General features: G+C 38.6%; 2 protein-coding genes across 8 annotated transcripts in view; both read left to right on the top strand.

The window, feature by feature from the left end:
* Nucleotides 1–10,995, top strand: part of trmt12 (tRNA methyltransferase 12 homolog) — a 34,820-nt gene extending 23,825 nt beyond the window's left edge. For all 3 annotated transcript variants that reach the window (XM_072270575.1, XM_072270576.1, XM_072270574.1), the window contains exons 7-8: nt 1,224–1,381; nt 6,031–10,995. In XM_072270575.1, coding sequence (XP_072126676.1) covers nt 1,224–1,381; nt 6,031–6,582 — 710 coding nt within the window. In that variant the 3' untranslated portion in view covers nt 6,583–10,995. The remainder of the gene's footprint in view (nt 1–1,223; nt 1,382–6,030) is intronic.
* A 1,499-nt stretch (nt 10,996–12,494) lies between these two features.
* sytl4 (synaptotagmin-like 4) overlaps nt 12,495–17,500 on the top strand; it is an 81,974-nt gene continuing 76,968 nt past the window's right edge. For all 5 annotated transcript variants that reach the window (XM_072270565.1, XM_072270563.1, XM_072270564.1 and 2 more), the window contains exon 1: nt 12,495–12,669. The gene's annotated coding sequence lies outside the window, so the exon portion shown is untranslated. The remainder of the gene's footprint in view (nt 12,670–17,500) is intronic.

Genomic DNA, 17,500 nt, shown 5'->3' with positions numbered 1-17,500 from the left:
TGGTAAATTTCTAAATCCTCTCTATGGCTTCCACATTCTTCCTATAATGAAGCGACCAGAACTGAACATAACCACAGTTTTATAGACCTGCAGCATTACCATGATGCTCTTGAACTCAATCCCGTGACTCATGAAGGCCAGCACACCATATGCAACACACATAAGACACTGGAGGAACTCAGCAGGTTGGGCAGCATCTATGGAAATGAATAAACAGTTGACGTTTCAGGCCGAGGCTCTTCTTCAGCACTGGAAAGGAAGGGAGAAGATGCCAGAATAAAAAGTACATCACATGCTTTTCTTACCCACTGTAACAATTTGCATGGTATCTCCGGTTAGGACCCAAGATCATGTGGGTCCTACACACTGCTAAGAATTATGGCATTAACCTTGTACTCTGCCTTCAAGTTCAATCTTCCAAAGTTGATCAACAATCTATGTGAGGCCCCATCGTTGCTTGCAACATACAACGGGGTGCTCTCTTCAGTTACCTGATGATGTAACAGCCTTTGACCAGGAACAGATGTTGCCAGGTGGTGCCCAATTTTCGTAGAGTTACTTGACCCTTGACCACTACACTCTCCAGTTGGTGGCCAAGTCACTGCCCATCTGCTCCTGACTTCCAGCTCAACTCCTCTCACCTGCTCCATATCCAGCAAGTGGCTCTTTCTGTTTCCTCCCAATACTTTCTTTTTTTTTTTACCAAAAGATGAGGAGCTGGGTTCATGAAATAAACAATGAAAACATATATTTGTTGGCCCATGTGTGGAATTTACTATTTCGAATGACGAACATATTTCGGTTTCTATTGGCATCTGAGTTGTAAATGCCGACAGAAGTGTCTATGTAAACTAGTTGCTTTGATGATTCAGTCTGTGAGAAACAACACCAGTATTACATCTAATGGAAAATGAAGACATGCATATACAGTATGTCATGATTCTCACATTCTTTGGACATTTCAGAGTGTCTAAAAACCATCACATTATTCTTGAAGTATAATCACAGTTAATGTAAAACCTTGGAGAAAAGGGGAGCAGTGATGATTTTAGTTGCAAATCTTACATCTGTTTGATACTCAGATGGGGAATAACAAATGTGATCTGTATTGGTACATTAAAGTGATATCATATTTTACGAATCATATGTTACTGGTAATACAGTCATATTAGTTGATTTCAAATGAGACTGATAATGATAACATCTGTGGTTAATTCTTGCAGGAATTGGATATTTTACACTACCATTTCTGGTGCATGCGGGCGCAGCATTTGTTCATGCCTGTGAGTGGAATCCGCATGCAGTTTCTGCATTACTGAAGAACCTGGAACTAAATAAAGTATCAGACCGCTGTAGGGTCCACAGTGGTGATAATCGGCAGGTACTGCCTTAAGCCTCATTCTTTTTCATTGATGCCTGTCCAATTAATTATTACACGGTTTTCAATATGTGTTCTGCTGGAGTATGCTGACGTCTTGAGGAATAATTTAATTGGTACAGTTGATGATATCACTTTCAAAATTTCAGTCTAAGTTTAATCCTGTTTTCTGGTAACTTTTATCTTTGTACCTCCGAGGCACTGGTGATGTTGACGTACAGATTTATTTAACTTAGAGCTATGAGCAAACTGCAGAGGCACATTAACAGGCTGATTGAAAAAAAGTTGAGCAGGAAATCTGTAACTGACCCTTCCCCTTCTAACAAGATTAGGACAAGTGTCCTAAAGCTGAAAATGATGAAACATTCAACAGGTCAAGCAACATCTGTGCAAAAGCAATTAACAAACACCCTGGGTCAAAACTGCATACACAAGAAAATTAGTCTTCGGTAAGAGTGAAGCTGTGTGTGGGAGGCAGAGGAAGGCATGAATAGATCAAAGGAAATGTCTCTGATAAAATGAGTAGGTTGAAGCTGTTACCAGAAATCTTAAGATTCTTGTTAATGTAATGTGTTGGAAATAGTGAGGCTGAGGGGACATGCCTAAAAATGCAAACTATCCAAATACAATCAGAAAAATGAGCCAAAATGATGACAGCCTGAAATATAGGCATATCAAGTTTGGATATAGGCAGAAAGAGTGAGCTACCTAAGGTTGGAGGATTCAATATTGGTTCTGAAAGTTCGGAATGTGCCCAGAAGGAAGATGATGTGCTCCTTAAGCTTAAATTGAGTCTCATTGCAAAAGTGCAGGAGGCCATAAAGAAATAGGTCAGAGTGGGATGGTGATTTAAAATGGCGGACAACTGGAAGATCAGGGTCACTCATGTGTATTGAATTCAGAAGCTTCACAGAGCATTCACTGAATTTCCATTTTCGTTCTCCATTGTAGAGGACACTGCATTAAGCTGATTGGAAGATTTAGCGTAAGTACTACACCTGTCCCTACACCTCATCTCTTGCAACCATTCAGGGCCCCAAACAGTCCTTCCAGGTGAGACAACACTTGTGAGTCTGTTGGGGTCATCTATTACATCTGGTGCTCCCAGTGCGGCCTCCTCTACATCGGTGAAACCCAACGCTGATTGGGGGACCGCTTCGTCGAGCACCTCCACTCTGTCCGCCACAACAGACAGGATCTCCCGGTAGCCACCCACTTCAACTCTGCTTCCCATTCCCATTCAGATATGTCCACACATGGCCTCCTCCACTGCCATGATGAGGCTAAACTCTGGTTGGAGGAGCAACACCTCATATACCATCTAGGTAGTTTCCAGCCCCTTGGTATGAACATAGAATTCTCCAACTTCCGGTAATTCCCTCCCCCTCCCTTCCTCTATCCCTATTTCACTCTACCACCTCCCCCAGCTCCCTCATGGTTCAGCCCCCTTCTACTACCCATCATTTGCAGGGCTATGATGTCAATGCTTCCCCTCCCCCACCCCTTTGTCTTTCAAATTACTGGTCTATCAACTGACGCTACAAGCATTCTTCAAATCCTTCCCCATCTTTCATTCTTCAGTCCTGACGAAGAGATCCGGCCTGAAATGTTGACTCATCGTTTCTGACTGATGCTGCCCGACCTGCTGCGTTCATCCAGCGTACTGAAATTGTTGATTGGAAGATTCATCTGGAAGAACTGTTTTGAGCTCTGGATGTTGAGAGGGCACAAGTGAATGGACAGATGTTGCATCTCCTGCGATTGCACAGGAGAGTGCTATAATACAGAGAGTTTTTGGTAGAGATGGGAAAGTGGACCAGGCTGTTTTGAAGGAAATAGTCCCCCTTAAATGCTGGTGAAGACATCTTACTGGCACTGGTGGAAATTGTGACAGGATGACCCATTGAATATGGAGGCTGGGGGGTGGAAGATAAAGAGCTGGGTAAGTCCGTTATGAGGAGAGTGAGTGAGAGCAGAACACAATGGTAGAGGAGATTACACAATTCAGGAAGAAGCAAGACATTTCAAAGGAAAGGGAAGAGTCAGAGATGGACCATGTGAATATGAGAACTGAGTGGAAATTGGCATTAATGACATTTTTAAGTTCTCTTTGAGGGAAGGAAGCAGCAGCAATGCAAGATTGGCACACCAGAAAAAGAGTTGAGGAAGGAGGGTCAGGTAGGATTGAAACAAAGATTGTTCCACATTATCTGAGAAGAAAGATGGGCTTTGTTGGGCCCATGCAAATACCCATAGCTACATCTTTGATCTCAAGAAAATGGTCAGAGTTGAAAAAGTTGTTCAATACTTGGACAAACTCAGCCAGGCAAGTGAGTATGTTTTGTTGGAGGAGAACTAGTTGGGCTTCTTTTCAGGGCAGGAGCTGGGGTTTTGGAGTCTCCCATTGCAGGATGGAGGTGTAGAGGGATTCTACAAATACGGAGAAGGTGAACCAGTTGGGACCAGGGAATTGAAAACTTTTGAAGTGATGAAGGGCATCCAGCTGTGTCATGGTTGTAAGTGGGAAGGGACAGGACCAGGGAAAGGTAGGAAGAAGCCAGTTTAGTGGGATAAGAGCAGGCTGAAACATTAAGTGTGTCCTGACAGTGCTGCTTGTGGATCTTGGGCAAAAGGCAGAAGTGAATTATTGCAGCTATTGAAGGAAGTTCTCCTGTGCACATCAAAGGTGTTGCTATTGATTTGTAAGTGGGAATGGTCTGGACCAATGTGTTTGAGGAGTAACATTAGCCTCTGAGCTAAAGATCAATTCACCAAAACAGAACATTCTCATCTTTGTCAGCAGGTTTGATGACAATGTCAGGATTGGTTCTTGGTATGCAGGTATGGTGGGGGGAGGGTTAAGGGAGTGAATGAGGACAGTAGGGGGGAAAAACAAGTATTTCAGTGTTCCATTGGAAGTTATCCATGGATAGATCAAAAGAAGATGATAGGCCAAAGTAAGGAGTCCAGGTGGATTGGAAATTCAAGAGAAAGGATCATGGCTAAAGAGGTAGACATGGAGGCAGTAAAAGGAGAGTTCAACATCAGATCAGACTCAGAATTCCTTAAGATAGGGATGTAAGGGGACAAACGGTCCAGTGAATCTGAGACCTCATATGGGGATTGATTTCAGGATCAGTCATATGTAGGTCGGAAAGGATGGTGAAAAGACAGCAGGAGGTAGAACCAGAGGGAGAGGTGCTGTTAGAATAAATTCAAGGGGAAGAAAAGTCAGGGGAGCTATTAGAATATAGTACAAGAGTTATTGAAGTTTATCTTTGGTGTCAGAAACAAAGGAAAATAGTTTCTACTTTAGTACCAAATACAATGGAGAATGAGGTGGAAAGGCAGAGCATGACAGCTGTGAGATAGACTGAGTTGTTGCGGAGAGAGGTCAAGAGCATGCATGTGCTAGCAGATGGAATAGAATACGGATCTTTAGAAAACATTGAAACCTTGAGAAACTCCAGCTAGTTTGAACGTACTTGTGATGCTGAATGGAAATACACGTGGGTTGATTTGAAGCAGAGAGATTTGCTAAGAAAGTGAAATGGTTGTGATTTTCATCAGTATCTAATTGAAGACTAGAAGGCAAAGAGAAACTGAAGGTGAAGAAGGCAAAAGGGACCAGTGCAGAGGAGAACTTCCTCAAGGTTGACATTTCTGGGTGAGGAGTGGCACTGAATTCAACACTGCCTAGGACAATGGTTGACTTGCATAAATACCTGCTTCAGAATAGAAGGTGTCATAAAGATTGTTATAAACTTATCGAACATTCCATGGAACAATGTTTCTTTTTGTTAGAGGTTGGGCGTTTTAAAGTGGGACATATTAGCTTCCTATTTGATAACAGTACTCAAAATGAGCATCATCTCTGTGCATCAACTGCGTACATGTGGCTAACCATGGGCCGACTTTACTGCACATATGTACATGGCTGTATGGTGTGAATTGCACGGAGGTGTCTATACAGGGGCATTATCAACTACGCATAAAACTGTGCAAGGGTGCTTTAAATTGCACACCCTTGGATTTATGGATGCCATTAACTGTACATGGCTATAAAGGTGACATCAATTATGTACACAGATGAGCTAACAAGCTATATGAGCATCACCACAGAAAGTGGGAGTCTTTCATTTGTAAATCGAAGGGCATTCATCCATCAATGTACATTTCCATTCCTGTTCAGAAAATAATTACCTGAACCATAGTTTCAGCAAAAATATAGCACATCTGTAATAGAAAATTACATTGTCAAATTAAAGATATTTAGATAGCCAAAGAGAGATCATACAATTTAGAGGATTCATCTTTTATACTTAGCATAATTTTCCCTCCTGTTTTTGTGTTCTGGCAACCTGTTCAGATGGATGATCTGTAATCTAAAACATTAATTCTATTTACCCTTCCACATATACTACATGACTTGCTGAATGTTGCCAGCACTTTCTGTTTTTTTCCCCAAATTTCTAGCATCTGCAGTTTTGTTTTTGATTTTCATTAGGCAAACTGTTCATTGGTTTCTGTCTTTGTATCCAAAGTCTGCTAGTGTGAGGCAGGTAATAGTCTCCTGATTATTATGTTCCTTTGTTATGGGTTGTTTGACATTTCCATTTATAACTATTAAAAACTTATTTTGTGTTCTGTAGCTTTTTCTGCAGAACATGGCAGATCGAGTGAACTTGGGTCTAATTCCAAGTTCGGAAGAGGGATGGCCTGTAGCATGCCAATTATTGAAGAAGGATCGAGGAGGGATTTTACATATCCACAATAATGTCAGCCTGTATCCTGAGAAGAGAGGTGCACTGTTTAATGAGAAAAATGATAATGCATGTTGTAGCAAGAAACAACAGCAAACTTTGACAGAAACGGTACCAGATGAGAGCTACTCTGAAACTACAGTTCCAGATATCACATATGATTTTCAAAAATGTACCACTGAAGAGAACACACTTGGCTCAAGGTGGAAGGAAAATAAGTCAAAAATTCAATCAAACTGTGGGACATATTATGAAAAAAAGCTTTTTACTCATCCTGAATGGCAATCTTGGGCAGAATTGGTGGCATTAAGAATTAAGAGAATGCTGGAAACTCGCCATAAAAAGCCATGGTCCACAAATATCTTGCATATTGAGTGTGTGAAATCTTATGCCCCACACATTGACCATGTTGTACTGGATTTGGAATGTAGGCCATGTTGATGATTAATGTGATTCAAGTACTCTTGTTTTCACATATAACTGATAATTCATGAAGATGGAAAATCTGAAAATACCTTAAATAAAATCAGTTCCCAGGCTGAAATTTGCTTCTAACATATTGCAGATTTTCCTTAAAAATACAATTGCAAATATTATGTTATGAAGTAGCATATTATTGGCTTAATTCTCTGAAGCATTTACATTAATGCAGGAATACATTACCTATGCACCATGTAACTAGAGGCATCCAGCTAGTGCTTTTATAATTCAGCTCAACGGGATCAAGAAAATAATAAGTTAACTTTATTCTTTACCCTGCAAACTATATTCTGGATTCAGGGCAGGAAATTTTTTTAAAAATCAAGATTCAAGATTGTTTAATGTAATTTCTAGTACACAAGCGTAAAGGAAAACAAAAATTGTTACTCTGGAACTGATGCAGCACAAAAAAAAAGAAATAAGATAAAGAACACCATAATAATTTTTTAAAATACAATAAACTTGTGAGAAGGTTTATCTACAGTGGAAGTCAGAAGTTTACATACACTTTAGCCAAATACATTTAAACTCAGTTTTTCACAATTTCTGACATTTAATCCTAGAAAACATTCCCTGTCTTAGGTCAGTTAGGATCACTACTTTATTTTAGGAATGTGAAATGTCAGAATGATAGTAGAGAGAATGATTTATTTCAGCTTTTATTTCTTTCATCACTGTCCCAGTGGGTCAGAAGTTTACATACACTCAGTTGGTATTTGGTAGCATTGCCTTTAAGTTGTTTAAATTGGGTCAAACATTTTGGGTAGCCTTCCACAAGCTTCTCACAGTAAGTTGCTGGAATTTTGTTCCATTCCTCCAGACAGAACTGGTGTAACTGAGTCAGGTTTGTAGGCCTCCTTGCTCGCACACACTTTTTCAGTTCTGCCCACATATGTTTCCTGTAGTGGGTGAGTCGAGGACCAGAGGGCTCCCCCTCTAAATAGAAGGATACCTATTTTGAACAGAGATGAGAAGGAATTTCTTTAGCCAGCTGGTGGTGAATCTGGAATTCATTGCCACTGACAACTGTTGCAGCCAAGGCATTTTGTATATTTAACGCAGAGTTTGATAAGTTCTTGGTTAGTCAGGCGTCAAAGGTTATGGAGAGAAGGCAGGAGAATATAGGGTTGAGAGGGATGATAAATCAACCGTGATGCAACAACAGAGCAGACTCGATGGGCTGAGTGGCCTAATTCTGCTCCTATGCCTGATGGTCTGATGTTTTCAACTGGAATTAGTGGATTAGATTCCTACTGAGCGTTGATGGATTAGCCATGCTCCTGTATTTTTATCTTTAAATCTCCCTGGTCTCCCTCAAATAAACAGATTTTGGCGTTTTAATCCAACTTTGCTATCAGATAAGGATTTTTGAAAGTTTTTGGAGAGACAAATTATTTTTTTGAAGAGAATACACGGGAAGAGACTTCTAGTCTTATTATATGGGATGCCTTTAAGGCTTATATTAGAGGACAAATTATTTCTTATACTGCAAATGTTAAGAAAAAAGCTAATAAAGAGAGAATTGAATTGGCTAATCAGTTGAAACAATTAGATCAAAAATATGCCCTGACTCCAGAACCTTCTTTATATAAAAGGCACGTTGAAATTAAAATTAAATATGATCTTCTTTTAACATACCCAATTGAAACTCAACTCCTAAAAGATAAAAGTCAATTTTATATTCATGGAGACAAAACAGGTAAATTACTGGCTAACCAATTAAAAACCTTTATAGCTAAACGGCAAATTAAAGAAACTTGTAAAGCTAATGGTGATAGGACAACTGATCATTTAGAAATAAATGATACCTTTAGAGAATTTTATTCCAAACTTTATAGTTCTGATCCTCCTAAAGATAACACTGTAATGAATAATTTCTTAGACCAATTAAGCATCCCTACACTTTCTGATGATAACCGAAAACAGTTGGATCAACCTATTTCTTATGAGGAAAGTGCCGAGGCTGTATGTTCATTGCACTCAGGGAAGGCTCCGGGTTCTGATGGATTTTCTGGAGAATTTTATAAGGCTTTTTCCTCATTGCTTATACCTCATTTATATTCAGTCCTCTCGGACTCCTTTAAGTTGGGTAGATTGCCACAATCTTTTTAGAGGCTTCTATTTCACTTATTCTTAAAAAGAATAAGAACCCAACTGAATGCTCTTCATATAGACCAATCTCCTTACTTAATGTTGACACTAAAATCCTATCCAAAGTTTTGGCTCGTAGGATTGAAAATATTTTACCATCTATTATTTCTGACGATCAGACTGGATTTATTAAAAATCGATATTCCCACTTTAATATTCGTCATTTATTAAATGTTATTTATTCTCCTTCTAAAAAGATACCGGAATGTGTGATATCCTTAGATGCTGAGAAAGCTTTCGATCAGGTTGAATGGAATTGTTTATTTAAAACCTTCGAAAAATTTAAATTTGGGCCCAATTTTATTCAATGGATTAAATTACTTTATTTATCTCCCTCTGCTCGGGTTCTTACTAACTCTCAGAATTCCAAACCATTTAAACTTCAACTTGGAACTAGACAAGGTTGTCCTTTGAGCACTTTGCTTTTTGATCTGGCCTTAGAACCCTTAGCTATTGCTTTTCGAGAATCTAATAATTTAAGGAGAAGTATTATTCACAAAGTTTCGCTTTATGCTGATGACCTATTGCTTTATATTTCTAAAGTTGAGACTTCATTGCCTCCGTACTTTCCTTACTCTCCTGTTTTGGTCAGTTTTCAGGATATAAACTAAATTTTCATAAGAGTGAACTTTTTCCTTTGAATAATTTGGTATCAATTAGTACTAAACTTCCTTTTAAAATTGTAAGAAATCAATTTACTTATTTGGGTGTAACAATTACTAAGAATTATAAATATTTATTTAAAGCTAATTTTTTTACCCTACTGATTTATGTAAAAAGGGCGCTATCAAAATGGTCGCCCCTTTCACTATCGTTGATTGGCCGAATTAATTCTATTAAAATGAATATCTTGCCTAAATTTTTATACCTTTTTCAGGCCTTACCTGTTTTTATTCCTAAATCCTTTTTTGATTCTCTTGATTCTATAATATATATGGAAAAATAAACTTTCTCGACTAAATAAAAGTTCATCTTCAAAAAGCTAAAAAAGAATGGAGGTTTGGCTTTACCAAATTTTAGATTTTATTACTGGGCAGTCAATATACAGAACCTCACATTTTGGTCATATTATATTAACTGAGAGGACTGCCCGGTTTGGGTTTCTTTAGAAGCTAACTCGGTTAATAAATTTTCTATCATCTCTCTCATCGGATCCTCTATTCCTTTATTATTAAGTAAACTAGCTGATAGTTTTGTAGTTAAACATACTTTGAGGATTTGGGTACAATTTGGAAAATATTTTGGTTTATTGAGATTTTCTCTTTCAAGTTCCATTTTTTCTAACCTTTTTTAAACCTTCTATGACTGATGTAGATTTCAAAGATTGGGATAGACTGGGTATTAAATGCTTCCAGGATTTGTTCATTGGAGAAAGCCTCTTTTCATTTGAGCAGTTGTCGGCTAAATATAGCTTACCAAAACCCCACTTTTTTTGATATTTACAAATTGGAGACTTTCTGCAACCTCAATTACATATATTTCCTAAAGGGCCAGATAAGAATTTATTAGATGTAATTTTTAATTTGAAACCTTTTCATAATGTTTCAATATCTAATATTTATGGTGTGTTGTTGAGAATGAGAAACACTCTAGACAAAACTAAAAATCTCTGGGAACAAGACTTACAGACTTCAATTTCTGAGGAAGCTTGGAATGAAATTTTTAAATTGGTTAATACCTCATCGTTATGTGCCCGTCATTCCCTCCTACAATTTAAAGTGGTCCATAGGGCCCACATGACTAAAGATAAGCTGTCTTGTTTTTATTCAGATATATCTCCCTAATGTGACAGATGTAACAATGGAGAAGCTTCATTAATTCATATGTTCTGGACATGCCCGTGTCTTGAAAAATATTGTAAGGAAGTATTCCAAACTTTCTCTGTACTTTTCAAGGTAAATTTTAAACCTAACCCTTTGACTGCCGTATTCGGTATTGTTGGAGGAAAAGATATTATCTTGGAGACACCTAATTTGCACATTTTGGCTTTCGTTTCTCTTATAGCTAGGAGGGCATTGATGTTGCTCTGCCTACTCATGCTCAGTGGTTAAGCAATGTTATGTCATGCTTAAATTTAGAGGAGATACATTGTTCAATTTCTGAATCTAGACAAGACTTTCTAACATGCTGGGGACCATTTTTGTATTATTTTAAAAATCTTTTAGATTTGTTATTACGTACAGATGTTGGCTAATATGTTTTACTAAACAGCTTTTCCTGGTAGTGGGTTTAGATTTTTTGTATAATAAAATTACTTTTCAATATTACGATTCAATTTCATTTACATGAATATGGGGTAATGAGACTATAAGTGTGATTTAAATATATTGTAATTGATATATAATAATATCCTCCTGTACTCTGTATTCTTTTATGTAAGAAATTAATAATAGTATTGAAAGAGAATTAGTGGATTAAGCCATGTGTCTGTATGGGGATGCATTTGCGGGCTGCTGCAAGGTTTGCGGGTTATTTTCTGTCAGGTGTGAACGGGGCAATTCTGCGTGTCTCCTTTCCACATTTCCCCACACACTGTTGCAACAACTTGGGTGTGCGTGGAGCTGGGCAGAGCAGAGAGCACTGACAAGGCCCATTCTCTCACTGAGTCGCTGAGGCTGGCTTGTAGCCACTCAGCCCGCGTCTGCTTACCCAGCTTTCGCTGTGATCCTTCCCATTGCTGTTTTTGTCCATTTCCACTTTACAAATAGTTTAGGTTACAAATATTTGCAAGATCAGAACCCCTTCATAATTGTGGGACTTCCTGTACTATGAATGAAGCTCTGGAGGGAAGAGCTATGAGGTCCATAGCTGTCTGGGATACGAAGGCCTGACATTCGGAGGTGAGGATGTGACTGAGAACCGAACTGTTACCGGCTTCTTCCCCCAGCCAGCCGGTAACACTTCCTGCCACAGTTAGCAATGTTTTGGTCAAAACAAAAACTTGAAGGATTCCAGCCATTAAGCAGCATCTGTGAAGGGAATAGAGCGGTCAGTGTTTCAGGTGGAGGCCCTGGATCGAGATGCAGCAGGTAGGGGTTTTTTGCTCTGGATGCCAGTAAATGCGGCCTCCTGTCTCTTGATGGGGCAGTTTGACACTTGCTACTCCCAGCACTCGCTTCTCTGGTCGTTTTACAAGTGGTGCTCACACTCGTGCCTTGATGAGGATTAATATATGCCGCCAGGATTTTCACCTCACGGCAACAAAAATCAGGATTATCAAGTGCACTCGTATCGTGAATTACAGATCTGGTGAGATACAGGTACGATAAAAATTAACTTGCTTTCAGCAGCATCTCAGGCAAATAGCTTGAAGTAAAAGTAAAGGTTCGTTTCTCCCCGCGCCTTGTGCATCAGACGGCTTTACTGTTTGCCTGTTTCACGAGGCCGAGTAGAGCAGCAAACGCGATGGATGGAAAGCTGCACGGAGCCGCCCGAATTCGAACCCACGACCACTTATTCCTAAATCTGGGTGCGGATACCGCTACATAAACAACGTGGCTTGAAACAAGACACAAGATGGTGAAAAGAAGCCTGTGCAAACCAAAATCAGGAGTGCAAAAATCAAACCACAATCAGAGACAAGTAGGCAACAGGTTATATCTCGCCAAGTACTCAACGAGAGGCAGAGTTGGCTCCGTGACGTCTCTCTTGGTTACGGAGCAAGCTGGCGAATCAAACCCAGAAGGATGTCTCAGCTGGCTCGGAGGGAGGAGTTGGTTGTACTGGAGTGGATTCGGAGCTACTTTCGGCCCCCAGGTGGCCGCATGGCTTTTTCTCAGCCTTCAGATATATAAAAAAAAGTTTTCCAAGATTCGCTTCCGGAACCAGCGGAAGAAAGTGAGCAGAAAGGATTAGATCTTCTTCGGAGAGGAGTTCGGGTGTACCCTGTACTTCAAAGTAAGTGAAATTTAAACTGAAGAATTGTGCAATCATAACTACTTGTCGCGGGTGAGATCCCCTTCCGATGCAAACCATACTATGAATAATTTAGTCTGGACAGTGACTGAAACAGATGTAAAGTGGACAGTGTGTGGCTAATGATAATCCTTCCGAAGTAGAGGGTTTGTGGATTATTATTTGTCACTGTTCCCGTGAGTTCGGTGTGAGGTTCACGCCAGTGGGGATCACCTTCATCACTTCTACATCTCGGCTCTGAGATTACTCAATGCCATGCTGTGATATTAACAATTTGATGTACGGACTTGCAATTTCCAAGATACATCAGTGGGAGTCAAAACCGTCCAGTTTACCTAAATTTTATTCTAATGGGTAAATTTATATATCGAAAATAGGGATCGTATTTTCAAGAATGCATCTTGCCACCTTACTGAGATTCTCTGAAAGTGACGCAATGTATGTTGCAACTTTCACCGGGAGATACGTGTTATGAGATACCTGTGTTGCAATAATATTTGAAAACATGCATTAGGCGTTTGTAAAGCATAGGCAGGAAGAATTGCCAGTTTTTAAAGACTGAAATCGCTTTCGTACAAATGGCAAAGCACGGGAATTGAGCGTCATTGCTTGCAAAAATAAGTATATATAAAATTTGACTTAGCTACTGTAGGTGAGATGATGGAAATTTTATTTACATTTTTAATCATAATACACCATATAGTTTAACAGATTTTGTTGTGCTAAGTAAAAAACAATGTGAAGTTTACTGGACAGTTGAATATTTGAATTACTTTAGAATGGGGCAAATAACAAAATTAATGAACTTTGGAAAAGATGTGCCTTGGTATTTTGCAAAGTTAACAAATGTTCATTTGATATAAATAATGAAAGTAGCTTTTAACTAATTCATCAATGTATTTCAACTTGTATTTTAGAAAAGAGTTCTTTGTTGTGCTAACCATCCTGATGCCTTATAAAAACAGGTTTGCATTTCGAACTCCTGCCAGTTAAAAATTGTTCCAAGTTATGTGACGAATACTAAACTCTCTTAGGATCATAGGGGATAATTTGGCTTGTGATGCCAATACTAACATTTATATTGGAGTTATCAATTCTAATCTTAACTCTAATTTGTTTTAATCCTTTTAGTGGCGTTATTTCGCAATTGCTGTTAAAGTGAACCAGCGCACATCTAATATAATTTATGTCCATTAATTGTAATGATTGCATAGTTGTTCTAACAATTGTACTTTTCCCTTATTTGCTAATTAACTGACTGGGCTCAAACTTTCTTAATCTACTGTTTTTAACAAGTTATTTCTTGAAACCATCCACTTACTGAATTTCTTATTGAGAAGTGAGAAAAGTATACTATACCTAAATCTGTTTTGTCTTTGTACTATTATGTAATTTCTGTCATTCTGATTAATATTCATCACACCCTTGCCAAGGCTTGAATCTCTTAATGTGAATTAACCAACGTCTTCACATATTCTGTGACACCTCCTTGTTTTTATTTTCAACATGCAAAGAATAAACTATAGAATCTCAGTTGCCCCTTCACGTTCTTTTCGACTTGCAATTTCTACTTAGAACTTTTGTTTTTAACCTCATAGACACTGTGCTCCTTCCCTTTGGGAATCTCTCTCTTTTAATTTATCATTAGCAATACTGCAACCTCGGCTAAAATCCTGCATTCAGCATAATGATTGGTTTGGCAGGTACAAGAAAAAATACGTCATATCAGCCAGTGCCAACTTGTTGAAAGGACTTGACGTTGCAAAAATACAATAGAAAATAAGGTTATATGTTCAACTGAAAGCCAGAACTGGTTTCAGATTTAAGACACAAAGCTTCATTATATTTTTAATGCTAATCTGTATATCAATTACATGGCATTTGTACACATTTGTATTTCAGCTCATTCTATAAACCTGACCCATGAAAGTATTTAAACTCCACACAAGCTTCCTACCTTTATACCTATACTATTCAACCCTGCCCAAATATCTGTGTTGCCTTTCCCTTATTCCAGCACCAACCATCCCCTGGCATATCAGTGCTGTTTGATCCATTCACTCTATGTGGCTGCAAGCTCTTCATTCACACTACCGTTCATGTAAGAATTTATATTTATTTTTCCAATTTGTCAAAATCTTATTGTTTTTTCTGCTAGGATGTGCATAAGTTGTTTCTTTACGTTTAGCTTTCATAATTCTGAAAATTCTCATTTTGTCTCTCAGTCTAGAGGACAATAAAAACCTAGTGCTTAATTTTGGATTTTGGAAGCTTCCTTTAAAATTCACAGAAGTGTGTCAGCAATATTAACTTATTTCATCTCATACTGCTTGCTTGACCTTGCAACGTTCAGATTGACTGTCTTGGTTAATGAATTACTGTATACAAAAATAATGGAATGACTTTGAAACAGTTTGGAAATCTCCAAGTCCAGAAACATTCTATACAATTACAAGTTTTTATTTCTCTGCTTCAGGACTAATAGACTATTAGCGAGTGTAACAAACAGTTCAGCTAATTGTGTTCTTTGTTTTCACATAATCTGAAAGATATGTTGTTTAGAATTGCATTGGAATTGATCCTGGGTGCAGATTTCAATGCACAAAGATACCTAAACATTCATGAAACCTGTGTGAGCAACTTTGATTCTCCATCAGCCATACCGAGTGAGAATCGGGTTTATTATTACTGGCATATCTAGTAAAGTTTGTGTTGTGGCAGCCCAGGTGTAACTTACTGTAAGTTACAGGAATAAATAAGAGTGCCAAAGACAGATAATGAGGTAGTGTTCATGGACTTTTCAGAAAATTGAAGGCAGAGGGGAAAAAAAGCTGTTCTTGAGTGTGGACCTTCAGGCTTCTGTATACGTTCTCCCTGATGGTGGTAATGCTGAAGGGAACATGTCTCGGGAGGTGAGAGTCCTCAATGATAGATGCCGCCTTTTTGAAGCGCAGTCTTCGTGAGGCACTACTGCTGAAGATGTCCTCAGTGGTGGGGAGGGTTGTGCTTGTCATGGAACTGGCTGATTCTACAACCCCCTGCAGCTTTTTGTGACCCTGGACATTGGAGACTCGGATGACCATTGGTGTGTTAACATTATTACTTTCATACTTTTCTTTCGAAGCTTAGAAGCCATGATTCCCAACCACCAGGGCAACCTTGTGTCGGTGAGGTCAGAATTCTAAACCATGGAAGCCTGGATTCATGTAAATCAATTAGAAGGATGTAATATAGATTTAGAGTTCCATCTATTGCATAAATCATGAAAACAAATATCAACTGATATAAATTTGCCAATCAGTCCCTATGATTAGGATAGGATCTTATTCTCTTTTGTACTCAGTGTTTATAAAACTACTGACGAATACTATGAGTACTAGACGGCATGCATTTAAAGTAAGAAGAAGTAAGCTGAAAGATGATGTACAGGGTAAGTTTTCTTTTACAAAGGCAGTAGGTGCCTAGGGGAGAGGTGGTAACAAGTACCATTATGGTGTTTAGACCTTTAGACACACAAATCTACAGGGAATGGAGGAATATGGATCAGGTGCAGGCAGAAGTAATTTAGTTTAATTCGGCATTGTGTTCAGTACAGACAGAATGGGACGAAGGGCCTTTTCCTGTGTGGTACTCTTCCACATTCTATTATTTCATAAAAGGGAAATTTGCATAAAATTAGCATAAACAGAGGTTTAGGATAAAACTGACTGGATAAGTAAAATATAATAGTGTGGATCGAATAACTTGTTCCTGTGGTGTACTATTGTGATTTTGTCCAGGATGTTCCAGCTAACAATGTTATTTGTCAAGAAAGTTTTTATCTTGTAGAGGGCTTAATTTAAACCATTTCCCCAATATCAATAGTTACAGAGTACATTTGTAACAGGACATGTCAGAAAAGATAATCTGAGGGGTTCTGTTCCAGCAGTTTATGAACATCACCTGAACCTTTAGGCTGATAGAGAAATACAGACATCTGTTACTTCAGATTGCCTACCTGCATTACTTAAAAATGAGTTCACCTTTTTAAAACTGTTAGTTATGCGAGGTGTTGCATTTTGGCTAAGTTGCATAATAGCTCTGAAGTTAAGACCTTGAGCTAAATACTTAAAGAAGGGAGGGTGACAATGCAGCTAAGAGGAAGTTGTAAGAGGAATATTAATCAAATGTTAGCAGTGTGGTTTGTGTAACAATAAACAAATGTTGAAAGTACAGCTAACAGCAAATACGATAAGGTGGGTGAGGGTGAAAAATGGTACAGTTAATGGCTCTGTGTCTGAATTCCTGAAGTAATAGTAATAACATAAGTCAATTACTGGCTCAGAGATAAATGAGTTGATCCAATAATCATTAAAGTGTAAATACAAGGGGACCAAGGCATGCAATTGAATATTCCAGGGTATTTAACTTTTTAAACTATAGGAAGAATGAAAAAAAAACAAGTGGGTTGGATGGGAACTGATAATAAGGTATGCCATTAATATAGTACAGGTTGAGTATCCCTTATGCGGAAATGCTCGAGGCCAGTTATCTGATTTTGGAATATATAATGAGATAGCTTGGGATCATTTCTGACTCTGAATTTATGTGCTACCAGTAAGCAGTCTTTGTCTTACACTTGTTCATTACACATATGTACTTAACAGTAAAAGTTATTATAGGCATCCGTTAGTTTCATGAGACCATGGATTTGTGCCTTGGAAGATTTCCAGGGCGTGGGCCTGGGCAAGGTTGTGTGGAAGACCAGCAGATGCCCATGCTGCAAGTCTCCCCTCTCCACGTCACCGATGTTGTCCAAGGGAAGGGCATTAGG

Source organism: Mobula birostris, chromosome 10 (assembly GCF_030028105.1).
Source record: "Mobula birostris isolate sMobBir1 chromosome 10, sMobBir1.hap1, whole genome shotgun sequence".
Lineage (NCBI taxonomy): Eukaryota > Metazoa > Chordata > Chondrichthyes > Myliobatiformes > Myliobatidae > Mobula > Mobula birostris.
Note: the sequence above shows the minus strand (reverse complement) of the source record. Positions and strands in the feature narration are given on the sequence as shown.